The 14607-nt window shown below is 33.5% G+C and overlaps 2 protein-coding genes across 3 annotated transcripts; both read right to left on the bottom strand.

Annotated features, from left to right (window-relative positions):
- Positions 1 to 3038: 3038 nt before the first annotated feature.
- LOC142523134 (tyrosine--tRNA ligase 1, cytoplasmic-like) lies at positions 3039 to 7165 on the bottom strand. Its single transcript, XM_075626780.1, has 10 exons — positions 6986 to 7165; positions 6676 to 6823; positions 5626 to 5915; positions 5447 to 5543; positions 4798 to 4903; positions 4623 to 4705; positions 4382 to 4527; positions 3684 to 3789; positions 3446 to 3505; positions 3039 to 3198 (listed from the first exon to the last, which is right to left on the bottom strand). Exons 1-10 carry the CDS (start codon positions 7063 to 7065, stop codon positions 3178 to 3180), a joined length of 1137 nt encoding a protein of 378 aa, XP_075482895.1. The 5' UTR covers positions 7066 to 7165; the 3' UTR covers positions 3039 to 3177.
- A 907-nt stretch (positions 7166 to 8072) lies between these two features.
- Positions 8073 to 12556, bottom strand: LOC142522585 (C2 domain-containing protein At1g53590-like). Of its 2 annotated transcripts, none has more exons than XM_075626053.1 (12): positions 12207 to 12556; positions 12030 to 12117; positions 11412 to 11555; positions 11148 to 11243; positions 10917 to 11048; positions 10576 to 10728; positions 10378 to 10419; positions 10166 to 10214; positions 9813 to 9905; positions 9558 to 9741; positions 9080 to 9203; positions 8073 to 8508 (listed from the first exon to the last, which is right to left on the bottom strand). In XM_075626053.1, the coding sequence occupies exons 1-12, from the start codon at positions 12299 to 12301 to the stop codon at positions 8251 to 8253; spliced, it is 1458 nt and encodes a 485-aa protein (XP_075482168.1). In that variant the 5' UTR covers positions 12302 to 12556; the 3' UTR covers positions 8073 to 8250. The 2 variants fall into 2 exon arrangements, with proteins under 2 accessions (XP_075482168.1, XP_075482167.1); XM_075626052.1 differs by having other exon boundaries at positions 12030 to 12104.
- Positions 12557 to 14607: the final 2051 nt, after the last annotated feature.

The raw sequence follows: 14607 nt of genomic DNA, 5'->3' as shown, positions 1-14607 counted from the left end.
CATGTATATAACACAATTTAAATATATTTGAGTAGATCATATTCTTTAAAAAATAATTAACCAAGATTATTTTACTAATTTTTCAGTTTCTTCCATTACCAATAATTGTGTTATTTTTGTTTTTTCTTTTTTGGTTGTGGGCTTTGTTTTCCTTCATGTTTAGTAGTGTAGAAAAAAAATCGGTGTTACGTGACTAACACACGACACTTACCGATAACTTTAACCACTAGGCTAACACTAAGGACTAATAGTGTACTACTTTTAAAAGTTTAGGGACCAAAATTATCACTATCGAAAGTTTAAGGACTAACGTATAATGACCAAAAAAGTGTTTTACCTCATGCCTAACATTTTTCAAGACCTATAATCATACCCTATAATGCTCATAATAACTAAAAATAAGAATTATATTTTATTTAGAAAATTCAACAATAATTTATAAGAGAAAAATAGATAGTAGAAATACGTTATATATATAATTTTCTTCTCATTATTGATTCTCTTTATAATGAATTTAGGATGATTAATGATACTTAATAGCACAATTATATCAAAATAATTTTACTTCCTATATTGCACTTCTTATGTAACTTCCCAAAATACTCGATCATATTTTGCACTTTAATGAACAAAATTTGGGCAATAAAAAAATTTCACAATGCAAAAACTTTATCAACCATTCATCTTTTTATAGTAAAAATAGAATGATTGCTCGGACACCTGATATGAGCACCTATGTGGACATCGATGTGATGACGATCATCTATTGAATGTGATGCAATTATGCATTCAATAGATGAACATCACCTCATGTGACCACCAAGAGATCAAACTTTATATATATAGTAAAGTTACGTTGTCCCAGATGAACAAATTTGTGAGCATTTCCTTCTAGTTATTCTAACTCATGTTTTAAAGGCCAACCAAAGAATCAAATATATGTTAAAGCTCGAGTTTTTGCAATAAATAAAGAAAATGCATTATTCCATTTTTGAAAAGTATGATTTGGTTCGACATGGAAGACAACACCATGTATCACAATAATGATTAATTACTGCTCATAAAAATTAAATGGAAAAATATATTAACTAATTCATATAGTCTACGGATCCCATGCATATTCCGCAAATGTATTGCATTTTTTAATATATCTATAAATTAATATACATATGATTCGTGTATATTAATCAGATTATTTCTATTATATGAAGTCATGAAGAGCAATGCGTGTTGCTGTTCATATCTATAACTTTTTGTGGCCTAAACATGGCACAATCTAAAATTTTCTTGATGATCTACCTCTTTTGCGTTAATCTTTTGTCGCAAATTCATCCATCATTTGCTTCAATTTCGAAAGGTTTCGGGTTGAAATTCATTCATATAGATTCTTCACACTCTCGTCTTCATCAAGAAAACCTTTCAGACCTCCAAAGGTTCAAGAAAAACGTAGAAATTTCCGTGCTTCGAGCTTCTCACCTTAAAAAATGTAGTGAAAATGGCATGGATGACTCAAAGATTATCAGAAATAATTCCATCCGATTACCACTTCAATACCTCCGACCCCATTCCACCGTAGAACTGACACTCGGTACGCCCCCAGTTAAACGAACCTTAATCTTTGACGCGGGTAGTTCTGTTACATGGACAAAACCAACCACTTTTCGATCAGAAAAATTCTAGTTCCTACAAATCATTGACCAAGAAACATAAACTAGCGCAGAAATATAACTGTTCCATGTTTGGATGTTATTACTTTCTGCAGTATTATGGAGGGCAGACCTCAGTAGGAAACTATGGAGGATTTCATCTTTCAAACTTCTTCAGGACAACCTCATACGCAACGTGGTCTTGTGTTTGGTTGTGGAAATTATAATCGTGGCATATTGGTTGGCGACATTAAAGAAGTCACTGGGGTATTTGGAATTGGTAAAGATTCGCACGTCAGATGTATTTGGAATTGGTAAAGATTCGCACGTCAGATGGGAGGGGTGATCCAGGAACGTTTCTCCTATTGTCTCCCGACTATTGACAATCGTACTAAGCAATCTTATTTAGGATTTGGCAATGAAGCTACAATACGAGGGAGAAAATCTAGAACAACACCGTTTCTGAAAAGCATGCAAAATAAACACTACAAACTGGCTTTAAAAGACATCTGTGTTAACGGACAGAGATTGATTCAGGTGCTTCTTCTGTTTCTCTCCTACACAACAAGGCTATCTCTGCTGTTCAAATGTCGATCCAAAAGTAGTTTTCGAAGTTCAAGGATGTTAAAAGGGCTGCAGGAGGGGAGATTCCGAAAGAGTTTCTTTGTTATTTGTTTCCTCGAAATTTTAGAGAGTTTCCCAACATGACATATCATTTCCAGTGGAGATTCCACTAGTGAATCTTTTTTCATTTCTAGAGAGTTTCGGATGCTTAGAGAATTATGGGGTCAGAACATGTGACATTATTAGGGGCGTATCAGCAGCAGAACACGAGGTTCATGTTTAATTTGTAGGAGGGAAAGCTCTCGTTTGCACCAGAGGATTGTTCCAAAGTTGCAGACTAATGGAAGGCTTCTTTACAAGTGTATTGGACTCGATAGTTTCGCCTTGACTTGATTTCTTCAAATTCCACTCTTCCTCTCACGTATCACGTCATCCCTCGTCTGATTATCAGATCAGTTCATGCTACAATAAGACGAGTACTCGATATTGAATCCAATAATCCAAAATCGTACGTGTAAAAAAATTATGAACTATTGGATGTATCATTCTGAAATATGTGGATTTGAAGAATTAACACATAAAAGATATTTGTAATGATTCCAACAAATTACATGTCGAAACGACTTGACTTAATTTTTTTAAAAAAAACTAACAATTGAAGTCATGCATTAGAAATTCATAATTTGAAATGTTTTGATTCATTACAAATAGAGGGTTTTAAAAGATCATTAATCTCACGTAGAAGATTTAAAGAGGCTAAACCTGATTTCAAAAACTCATCAGTCTGATATTGTTTGCTAAATCTAACTAATATGTGGAGGGCTGTGGGGAATATAATCAGATGTCTTGCTCCCAATAGAAGCTTGTATTATCAAGAAGTCACGTGCAATAATATTTGTGCAAATGAAATTTATTAACTTTCTGGAGCATTATTTATGGCGTCGAGCTTGTTTGCTTCCATTCCACATTATCTGGTTACCCTGTAACCCTACATTTTGGAGAAAATGAAGAATGTGAGCACAAGCGACGAATATTGATTCTATAATGTTAACTCACAATCACCATATATAATTTAAAATCCAAATTCATCATATATTAAATAAATTTAATAATGTCACACTAATCAATATGTTTGTATGTTATTATATAAAAAATTTCTACATAAAAAGCTAACGAAGTCATTGGTTAGTTCATTAAATTCAAAGTAGAAGCCGGAGTTAATAAAACATACATACCTTTACCCTTTTCAATAGCTCCTTGGCCTTGGGGTCGTTGCTGAAATGATCACGCACTGGCTGAACAACATAATTTAATAATTGCATGAGTAAGTGGAAATGTCAATGTTTTGAAGATAAACCCACAATTATATTGTTTGGAAATGTCAATGTTTAGAAGATTAACCCACAATTATATTGTTTGTAAATTGTAAAAATGCATGACAATAATGAGTAGAACCGGTAAAGCATGAACGACCTGTAGTATGCGGTTTATCGCTTTTGATAGAGCAGGTTTTAGATCCCCTGGGTGCAGATCACCATTTTCATAATCGTCAGCTAAATCTTTAAATCTCTTGAAGGTCCTGAATAATAGGACATTATTTTCGTGGGAGAAGTTTGAAACGGTTAATACATACATATAATGAACTTCTTTATCAAGTTGTCTAACGAGTTTCAGCAAAGAGAGAATCAATGCAAAATAGTTGATAACTAGGCGTATTGTGCAGAGTTTCTTACTGATCCTAATCCCAACCCTGTGCCCCATCACATGTACAATAGTATCAGAAAAAACTATAAGTTGGAACACTGAGAGCCAAGTGCTGCACAGACAATTGTCACATACAAAAGCAATCTCATAAGCTACATGATTTGAGAATTTTGACACTGATGGGTCCTGAATCAAGTCCTACATCGACAGGAACATCACTTTGTGAAGTTTAAAGCTAATTGTATTACCCCCATCTCATATTCTCTTGTGCGAAGAGCTTGAAATCATTTGGAGAACTATATACATTGAACTCTTTTAGAGACTCGAGCTAACCAATTTCACGAAGTCAGAACAAATGCAAAATGGTTACTAGTGTAGCTAGTTATGCGGAGCCTACCTCCCTCACCATGTGGCCAAAGTAGTGACTAAAACAAATGGCAGATTAGTAAAAAGTAAATAAGACTCACTTGTCACCACCATTTTCTGGTTTTCTCTCAACTGTGAACTCATTGAACCACGGAAAAACAATGTATTTGATGTACTCCATGCATGGATTCTTTTCCACCACCTTTGGAGGGCAGAACGCTTTCTTTATTTTCAAATTCACATCAGCCTGTGGATTTATTAGTAACATGTCCATAGTTGCAATAAGGTAAAAATTTAGAAGAACCATATTGCAAATAAAGAACATGGCCAACCGGAAGGTACCTCTTCGTCTTCCATGTAGATGGAAGATGATGGATCACTCTTTGACATCTTCTCCTGTCCTTCCTGCAAACCAGGAAGCATATCTACGCATGAAAATAACCAAATGTAATAGTTCAATTAGTACTATTTATATTGAGTGTCAGGGTAAAGTTAAAACAGTTCTACAAACACATACGGTGAGACAATATTATAGGCTTGTTTTTTCTCTTGATGTCATCACAGTACTCCCTCGCAAGCACATTCACTTTACGTTGGTCCATGCCCAGTTGGCAGATATCAGCCTATATAAACCACCAGTGTATAATCGGTGTTAAATATAGCATGAAAAATAATGTGGTCACAGTGATAAGTTACCAGAGAAACGGTACCACATGGAAAAGATCATCTACGCTAATGGCACCCGACCAATAAAACATTGTTAAAAAATTCATCATAAGCCGGCGCAAAAATCTTATAGCTCAAGGTTCACACAAGCTAACAAATGAATTTATCGATATCTCAAATCTCAACTGGCGAAAACACTAGCTTAATATTGATTTTATGTCACTCTTAACATAAATTGTTTGACCTCTAAATGATTATTGTTATTCTCAATCATTAGTTGTAAAAGAACAAATGATCTGCAATCCTTAAACCTCATGATTAAAATAATTCCTGGGATGAAAATCAAACAATCAATTGAATTCAGGAGTCAGAAATCTGAATTTTGGATTAAATTAGCAACAACTTGAAACTCAGGGCTGAGGATACACATTGAGACATTTTGGCTTTTAACTTATATTAATTATTAATCCATTCAACAAAGCATATACATAAAAAGTCACCTTGAGAAAAAAAATATCAGCACATTGCATGCATGGGTAGAATATCTGGGCAGCAGACAATTCATCTTGCTCAGAACGACCCATAATTTGACAACACCTATGTACGCCCCCAGAAAGACAACAAATCCGTTAAGATTAATACATCCAAATATCAATTAAAATGAAAATAGAAAAAATACCTCACAATCCTTGGAAGTTTGTTCCTCCGAGCTATATCCATTACAAGAGGCCAGTACTCATGAGCTCTGGAGTTGATCTCTTCAGAAGACCATATAAATTCTACCTGACCACTTTCAAGATTCATTCCTACAGCTTTCCATATCTCAATCAAATACTGTCCGATGACTTGAATTTTCTTCAAGTCACCACCCATTTTGTTGTTTAGCTGAGCAAACCAATCTGCAATCCAAATTTTCACTTTGCAGCCAGAAGAGGTCAGCTTATTGACATTGATGGCCTTCATGACTCCCTGTTCATAGATACATAACAGATGAAGATAAACAATGATCTAAGTAAGTTTATTTAAAATATGTCAAAGTATATCTTTATCTCATGGGAAAATGCACTCTATAGTCTCTGAAAAATAATATAGACAGTTCATACATTGTGTAATTTACAGCCGTCAGAGAGAGAGAGCAAGGAACAATATTTAAGCTTGATCAATTATAGATACGAAGAATGAAAAAGGCAGAAGCATAAAATACTATGCAACTATTTGCAGTTGCATAATCTGCACTTGTCAATGTCACAATAAAATGGTATTCCGATGCCAATCATAAGACGGTAAAACAAAACTATCCATTATCAACCCCATAACATTATTAATCCTAGACATTCATCGGCGAGCAGAATAAAATGATTTTAACAATTTGCACGCCAGTCAGTTGAGCCCCACACCCACAGAAAAACACAACCAGAAAAATATTATGAATTTAAAAGCAGCCCAACATATCTACACGTCCAAATTACATATTCCATTCATTCACTTAGCTTGTTAATTTTCTGTGCAAGAAACAACTTGACCACATCAAGTTTCAAGTTCCAACTGAGAAAAATTTCCAAGAAAATCCAAATTGGATTTCATTGAAAATAAGACCAAATAACAACAAAAAGCACCAATTTTTTACTTAAACCAAGAAAGAAATTGTAGATCACTACATTATCAGCTTTAGACTTGAAAAAAAGGGGAACTTTTCTGAAATTTAACAAAGCTAGACGAAGTAAATGACCTGAGCAATGTGCATTCTGCCAGAGGGTTCAAAGCCATCGTAGCAAACGGGATTAGGCTTGTTAGCCAATAGTCTCTCCAACTCATCCTCCTGTATGCACTCTTCGCCAATGCTTCTTATCACATCGAACCTCTCCTTCACGCTCATTCTAACAATAATTTCATCAACAAATTCAAAAACCATAAAATATACTCAAAAATTGATTTAACAACAATATGAATTCTAAAAACATAAAGATCTTTAAAGGTTATAAACATAAAGTCAGCATAAACTGCTACAAATCACTTGAAGGGGAACGAGAGAGATTTACCGGGATTGAGGAGAAATAGAGAGTGACTGAAGAGATTGAGAGGGAGGAGTTTCGCTACTGTGGCAATCGTCGTTCCCCATCGCAGACAATGACGGTAGGGTTTAGCAATTTCGGGAAGTTATGGCTCCTTCTATTGACGCGTGAATATCTTAAGCTTAATTCTTAGGTGGCGTTAGGGTTTTGGGCTATATTGAAAATATTTAATATATTATTATCCTTCGAAAATATATATATATATATATTATAGATTACATTGAAAATATTTTAATATATTATTATCTTTTGAAAAAATATAAATATATTATAGATTACTTTTTAATCTATATTATTTTTTATGTATTGCTGATAAAGAGACAGATACTACAAATACTTATTTAAAAAATGGTAAAAATTCGTGTGAGATGGTATCACGGATCGTATTTTGTGAGACAGATTTTTTATTTGAGTCATCTATGAAAAATAATATTCTTATCATAAAAAATAATATTTTTTCATAGATGATCCAAATAAGAGATCTGTCTCACAAAATAAGATCCGTAGTACTGTCTCACATAAATTTTTGTCATTTCTAAATTGTGGATTTACCAAGCATGAACATATGGCTGAAACTATGCTTGTTTTCTCTACCCATTCATTCTTAAAAGACAATCTTGATCTCTTATCATTTCAATTTAAAAAATTTGTCAAACTTTCATAGAAAAAAATCATAATTTATTAACTTTATATTTTTATTAAATCACAAACCTAATCCATATGTATTAAGTCGTTAGCTTGTATCTACATACAGCCCATAAGTTAATCATCAATTGATTACCAATTTTTTTAAGTTCACATTTAATCACCAAATTTGGTCAAAAGAAAAATAGTGATTTTTAGATATATTTATAAATTACCAAACTTTCATCCTACAATTTATTTATTGTTTCAAAATGTGTCAATTTTTATAGATAAAAAATATAAGAGAAAATTAGAAACTCTAAATATTTTAAAATTTTATTATGTTTCATATAAATATATTAAATTATCCCGTAATAAATCTAAAGTAATACAGAAGAAATTTTCTCCCAAACTTTTTTCTCTTTTATTTTCTTTCATTATCGCCATATTTCCTTTGAATAAGATGAATTGTTTTAAGTTAATTTGCATTCATCATATAAAAACTTAACGTTTCCAAGAAAACTCGCAGTGTCAAAACAATGCCAAAGCCTCAGTGATAATCAAACTATGAATCATGATGGGTTTAGTGATCATTCAACGCTTATACTTCATCGTGCATTCTGTGGAACACTGAGCCAATCTTTCAAGCCTTTGACAAGTCTCCTTGTTGAATTATGACCATCACCCGGAGCTTGCTCATCACGGCGGTGTATCCGAAATCGATTCCTTGTTTTTCTTTTGGTGTCCATTGCCTCACATTCATCATCAACTTTCGGGAGTATGTTGGATGATCTTCGCAAGAAGCGTTTTTTGTTATAGTTAAATTCACCGTCGAAAAGTTGTAGATCATAAGAATATTCTGCATGCTGCTTTGATAAATAATTTCAGTGTTTATAAAAGTAGAACTGCATAACCATGTCAAAAACTATGCTGATTAATAAGAATTGTGAAGGGTGAAACGTATTTTATGAGGATACATTTGGTTGGATTTTGTCAAACATGTAATGCCACATTGATATATAGCCAAGATATGACTAAAAACCATAACGAGGAAAAAGCTTTCAAACCAGCTCGATAGGCTTTTTCTGAGACATATAAGCTCATGTTCAGCAATACAAGTACAGTTGAGCCTTTTTCGAGCAAGCTTACTAGACTAACAAGCTGACTCTGGCTCGGTGCAAGATCTTGCACTGCTATATTATATATAGATGGGAAACCCTTGAACACGTATAAACATAAACAAGGATGATTCCCTTACCATTTAAGATTTTCCTAGGAAATTTGTCGATATGTTTTCAAATTTTCAAGTCCTGATTTTAAGATTCAAATGACAGCCAAAATGAAGAAACAAAGTGGGATCATCTCCAAAAAAAAAAGGATTTTATCTAAGCTAAGCTATGCATAATATTTACCGGTGTCAACGGGGAGAAATTATACCTTTTTGTTGCACTCAGAGACAGTCACTGCAAGACGCAATCTTCCCCATTTAATGTTCTTTAATGGCAACCACATCTCATGCCTCCGGCCATCCCGGATTTCATTGATGCTCACACTGCAGTCTCTGCACCATTTACCATATTAATTCATCATAATCATAAATTTAGAAAATAACAAGCTAGTTTGTCAATATTTCTTAGCAAATACAGTTTTGAAAAACTAGCCTTCGATAAAAATATGTCTAATATTTATTAGTTCTCTAAAATAAAGATGTATATCAGCAACAAGCATAAGCTTCCTGACAAAATTTCACTAAAATTACGTTTTCTGAATATAGACAAATTGGGAAATGCAATGGAAAGGACTAGTCCACGATACAGAAAACATCTCATAGACAAGGAACTACTGGTAAATAGTGAAAACGTCTAAACAAAGTGAGCATGATAAAGTATCAATGATAAAAGAGGGGTGAACACACCCCATTGTGTCATTATAGAAGAAATCCTTGTCAACAACTTCTACAACGAGAATGTTAGGTGATTCCCATGTGCAAATAGGGATCTTGAATTCCTCATGCCATTTTGGAGCCAAAGTTTTCTTCTGAGTCTTGGTCCGAAATCTGTAGGGTCCTATTCGACCCTTCACAAATGGGTCGGCTGATCCTGAAAATCAACTCTAGTTACAGTCAAGAAAATCTTGTGCATATAATTGTTAACAAAGTGGTTGGATGAACCATTCAAGTCTGTTGGTTTCATGTCAGCAGCTTCAAGAATTTCCACAGTAGCATGGGCGATGGGCTCCTTTGCATCAACAAAGAACCAGTTCTCTGATATGGGGGCAATTAGGCAAAGTGATCATAAACCATTGAACAATCAAACCATCATCAAATTTTACGGTTTCAATACTCACACAGCTGAAACATAGAAGAATGTCGAATAAAATCACTCTATCTGCACAGCTCAGCCTTATGAAAAACTGAGACTAACATCGGAACTCTACCTTTTTTTTAGTCCAAGATAGAAAATAACACAATGCTTTAACAAATGAAACTCAACTTTGTGGGCCAAAAATTAGAAATTGTGATACCTGGTCGGGGTGAACTGAACCTTTTAACGTCAACCACCAACATGTTAGGCTATAAAAGTAACAGAACATTATAAGTTGGAAGTTGAAACATTCCAGCATATTAAAAATAAGCTACAGGACATAAGAAAAGAAGTATCCATGCTCCTAATTGGCAATAGCATAAATGAAGAAAATATACAAGTCTTGGGTAGAAGAAAAGTAAATGATCTCACCTCCACTAGAGTTTGCTCAAAGACAAGGGCCATAAGATTATCCTAAACCAAAGAAAATTTATATAAAATAAGTCGGATGAGTCTATATAACGGGAAGAATTCAAAAGTGGTTTATCTCTCTCTCTTTTTCTTTTTCCATTTTCTTTTCCTCTTTCCAGGAGACAATGGCTTGTCATGGAGACGATTTTGTGCACTTACAATCCATCCAGCTATCCCTGGAAATTCTGATACATCGAGGCCATGTGTGAATATAGGCTTGACAGCTAGCTGAGAATATGGTGGCCCAGCAAAGCATACATGCAAACGACCAATAAATGGCCAACAGGGCAGGAACTTAAACCCCACTAAAACCTGCTAGAAAAGAAAGTTAACTACGCATATCATTTGAATTCAGTGAGCAGTTTCATTTCTAAAGGTTTGAAAACGTGGGGTTATGTTTAAAATAATAGAGTCCGATTAAATTACCAAAGCCAGTGCTGCAAGTTCTTGCAGCTTGCTGAAACTGCTAGATTTGCCAAACAGAGTTGCATTTTACTTACCTTTCCTTCAATTTGCATGTCTAACAAATGTGATTTTGCCCACATCCCAAATCCCAGAAGTTTCCTCAGTTTCACACCGAGTATTGCACTCATATCATCTGCACTTAGAAAATTCACTCCGAATTCTAAAACCTGCAGTTGGTTGGCAATAATATTTCTTTACCAGAGTAGCAGCACAAGTAGAGTAAAATTCAACACATATTGATAGGTAGTTGATTCTAGTTCACTTACCAAGTCATTAGTATCATTGGATTGTTGAAGAACCCTCATTTGGGTGAAGACTGGTGGGGATCTTCCCAAATGAAGATGCTGAATCTCAGCATCTTTCTGCGCATAAACAAATACAGTATTACCTATCAAAAATCGAAAATAGGCAGCAACCTCTTACTAGCCCCACAATCACAGCTATCCATCCCATTGGCAATTGTCAATTCACAATCATCATAAAAACAATCATTGAGGTTATATCAATATGTCAATTGACTCAACTCATACCACAGTCCAAGGTTTATATTTGTGCAAGAACCAAGGAACCATAGAAAGTAGGATTTTCTGAGAAACTATCTGTTCCAAGCAAACAGGCCAAATCTTCTCCACAGCATGGTTCAACCACGTTACAGTTTCAGAATCTGAAAAAACCTACAGAAAATGTGATCGATTCAGATAAGAAGAATACTACTTATTTAAATTTAAATTCAATCCAACTACAATAAAAAGAGAATATGTGAAATGAATCAACTCAGTGAAGCACCTTTGTAACTATTGAGTATTTCGCATGTTAAAGATTGAAAAAAATTGCATACTTTCAACTCGATTGGCATCTTTTTTCTCATGTATGGAACTGACATGGCCTCCCTAGCAAAAAATAACACCAACAAAATATAAATGTAACTCCCCATTTTACTTGGCTACCACACATCAAATCCTATATCACCCCGAAATCAAAATCTCAGTTTATCCGACTCTTACTATATTCATTTTTCTATCTCCTATAATTATAAACACTCAACTAAATAAAGACATAATGGCACACTGATTTCATAATCTTCTCTTCAACAAAAGTACACAACATGATCCATTGACTAAGTAAAAGCACACTAAATCATAGTTTACCCTTCGTTGATTAGACTCTATTTTTGCCTCGAACTTCAGTTTCTTTCTCAATCTAATCACATATTCCTCATGAACCTGCAAAACCATCCTGACCCATAAATCAGAATCACAAGAGATCTTATTCTTTCAAGGAGAAAAAAGAAATTTAATCCGGAATGCAAAAAAGAAGCAGCTTACGAAATAGAGATAGACGAGGGACAGAAAATAAGCAACAGGGTGGCAGCAGTTGAATGAATTGAGAAACCATAGTAAAAGCAGTATAATACACACATGATGGAGTAAAGTTGCGTCTTTTACACTCCCCATCTTCGAAATTCAGAATTTATAAATTTCATCCGATCGCATGCATAAATCTTGCCATCAAAATCTTTTTCAGGCAGATCCCGCGAACGGCGTTCATCACAGGACAAATGTATATAAGCTTAAAATGAACGTGTAGCTGTGACAATGGAACAAATGGAGGAAAAAAGGAACGAAGTAGCCATAATTTTCCCAGATTTAGTCTGGAGTTGACTTTCAAATTGGTATATTTATGCAATTTTTACCTCCAACAAGTTTCCATATATTCCTAGTACACTTGAGACTGGTTCTTTGAATATTACGTTTCCCGGCCAAATGCCGGTTATTGTGGTTTGCAGAGCAATCTATTGCTGTCAGGCAGCCGAACCGATCCGGACCGGAAAATCAAACCAAACCATAACGCTAGTTTGGACTGATATTTAGTTAACACGGTTTTGAAATCAATCAAACCGCAAATTGCTTTGGTTCAAAATTTGGATTAACACACACACACACACACACACACACACATATATATATATATATATTTTTTAATTTTTATTACATGATTAGTAGTATGATAAATTGATAATACATGGATGCTTATTTAATAGATTTTAGGCTCAAAATTATTTATGCCAATTAACTTAAGTTGTAATATACCAAGTTTTAACTTCTAACTTTTTCTTTATTTTTTTGAAAATACTAATTTTATTTTTCAACTACAAACTGAAGTTACAAAATTTGTATATTCAAATTTTATATTTTTTTAATGCAAAAGTTGCAATGTTCTATTATATATTACATTCTTAAATGGTTTAATATTTTTATGCAAATCGATATTGTCTACCTATAAAGTTGAAAATCAATCATCCAAACTAAACTCAACCGAAATTTAGTTTGGCTTGGTTTTTAATTAGACAAAAACTTGTTTGTGAGACGGATATTTTATTTGGGTCATTCATGAAAAAAATTAATGCTAAGAGTATTAATTTTTATTGTGAATATCGATGGGATTGACCTGTCTCACAGATAAAAATTCGTGAGACCGTCTCACAAGATACTACTATTTTAATTATTAATGATTTGGTTTGCTTTGTAATTTTGCAAAACCGATAGAATTTGTTTCGTTCAAATTTTTGTAAAAAACCGAACCGATCCGCACGTTGACCATACCTAGTTGCTGTAAAAAGAATTTTTTGACAGAAATAATAATAATAAGATAACGTTTACTCCATCTAAGCTTTTGCCTTTAAACTACGTTATATTCAAAGCGTTTACTAATAGCATAAATAAATGAAATTTCTACGTTGTTACTCTTATCACAACATAAAAATTATGTTAATTACATAATCAACAAATTCCTTTTAGTTTTTTTTTTATCATAATATATTTTTCATCAATTTCAATATTTTTCGACGTAATTACGATATTCTCATCGATTCTAAAAAATTTGATATATCATTCGTTATATTGTATCTTTATCTATTACCAATTTTTGTAAACATTTTATTAAATCTTAAAATTACATAATATAATACAATTTACTCATTGTTGTGAAAAAGTAAAAATTTATGGTAAAAAGTAAAAATCTCAAACTCTCAAAATTTACCAAACAACACACTTTATAATATTTTTCTCTCTGCTCAATTGTATCAAATCTTTACAAATGGAGACCTATTTATAGGATTTTTTTGGAAAATAATCCAAAAACAATTTCATCATTACATACATCATCACACACTAATTTTCAATATTCAACACCTAATTTTACCTAATTTTCAACATTCAACATTATAATTTTCAATACAAATATTTTTCATATTTTCAACACTCCCCCTTGTGATGATGATCATGATACGATGATATCTTCATTACGTGATTTTGTACTGCCTCGTTAAAAACCTTACTAGAAAAAACCCATTGGGAGAAAAACCATAGTAAGGGAAAAATAGTGCAGTCACGTAAACTCCCCCTTATGTTGATATGAACAATTCTTCACAAATTTCGTAGATTGCGCATCCCAATATTATATATGTGCTTTCTGAATATTGTCGTAGGAAGTGCCTTTGTGAAGAGATCTGATGAGTTTTCACGTGATTGAATGTGACGAACATCAATACATTTATTCTTCTCAAGCTCCTTGGTGAATGCGAAGAACTTAGGAGGAATATGTTTAGTTCTATCGCTTTTTATGTATCTTTCTTTCATTTGAGCTACACATGCAGCATTATCTTCATATAGTATCACAGGCTTCTCGTCGAATGATAATCCACATGAGATTTGGATATGTTGGCTC

This window comes from Primulina tabacum, chromosome 13 (genome assembly GCF_025594145.1).
Source record: "Primulina tabacum isolate GXHZ01 chromosome 13, ASM2559414v2, whole genome shotgun sequence".
NCBI classification, from domain to species: Eukaryota; Viridiplantae; Streptophyta; class Magnoliopsida; order Lamiales; family Gesneriaceae; genus Primulina; species Primulina tabacum.
Note: the sequence above shows the minus strand (reverse complement) of the source record. Positions and strands in the feature narration are given on the sequence as shown.

Bases quoted from the DNA above. Each gene is read 5' to 3' on its own strand.
- LOC142523134 (XM_075626780.1), bottom strand. From the start codon at position 7,065: ATGGGGAACGACGATTGCCACAGTAGCGAAACTCCTCCCTCTCAATCT. The intron at 5,544-5,625 runs GTATTTTTTCTA...GGGCGTACATAG, and splicing joins AAACTTCCAAGGATTGTGAG to GTGTTGTCAAATTATGGGTC. The intron at 3,506-3,683 runs GTCGTTCATGCT...TATGTTGTTCAG, and splicing joins CGATAAACCGCATACTACAG to CCAGTGCGTGATCATTTCAG.
- LOC142522585 (XM_075626052.1), bottom strand. From the start codon at position 12,335: ATGGGGAGTGTAAAAGACGCAACTTTACTCCATCATGTGTGTATTATA. The intron at 11,049-11,147 runs GTAAGTGAACTA...AACCAACTGCAG, and splicing joins CCAATGATACTAATGACTTG to GTTTTAGAATTCGGAGTGAA. The intron at 8,509-9,079 runs GTATAATTTCTC...TTATCAAAGCAG, and splicing joins TCTCTGAGTGCAACAAAAAG to CATGCAGAATATTCTTATGA.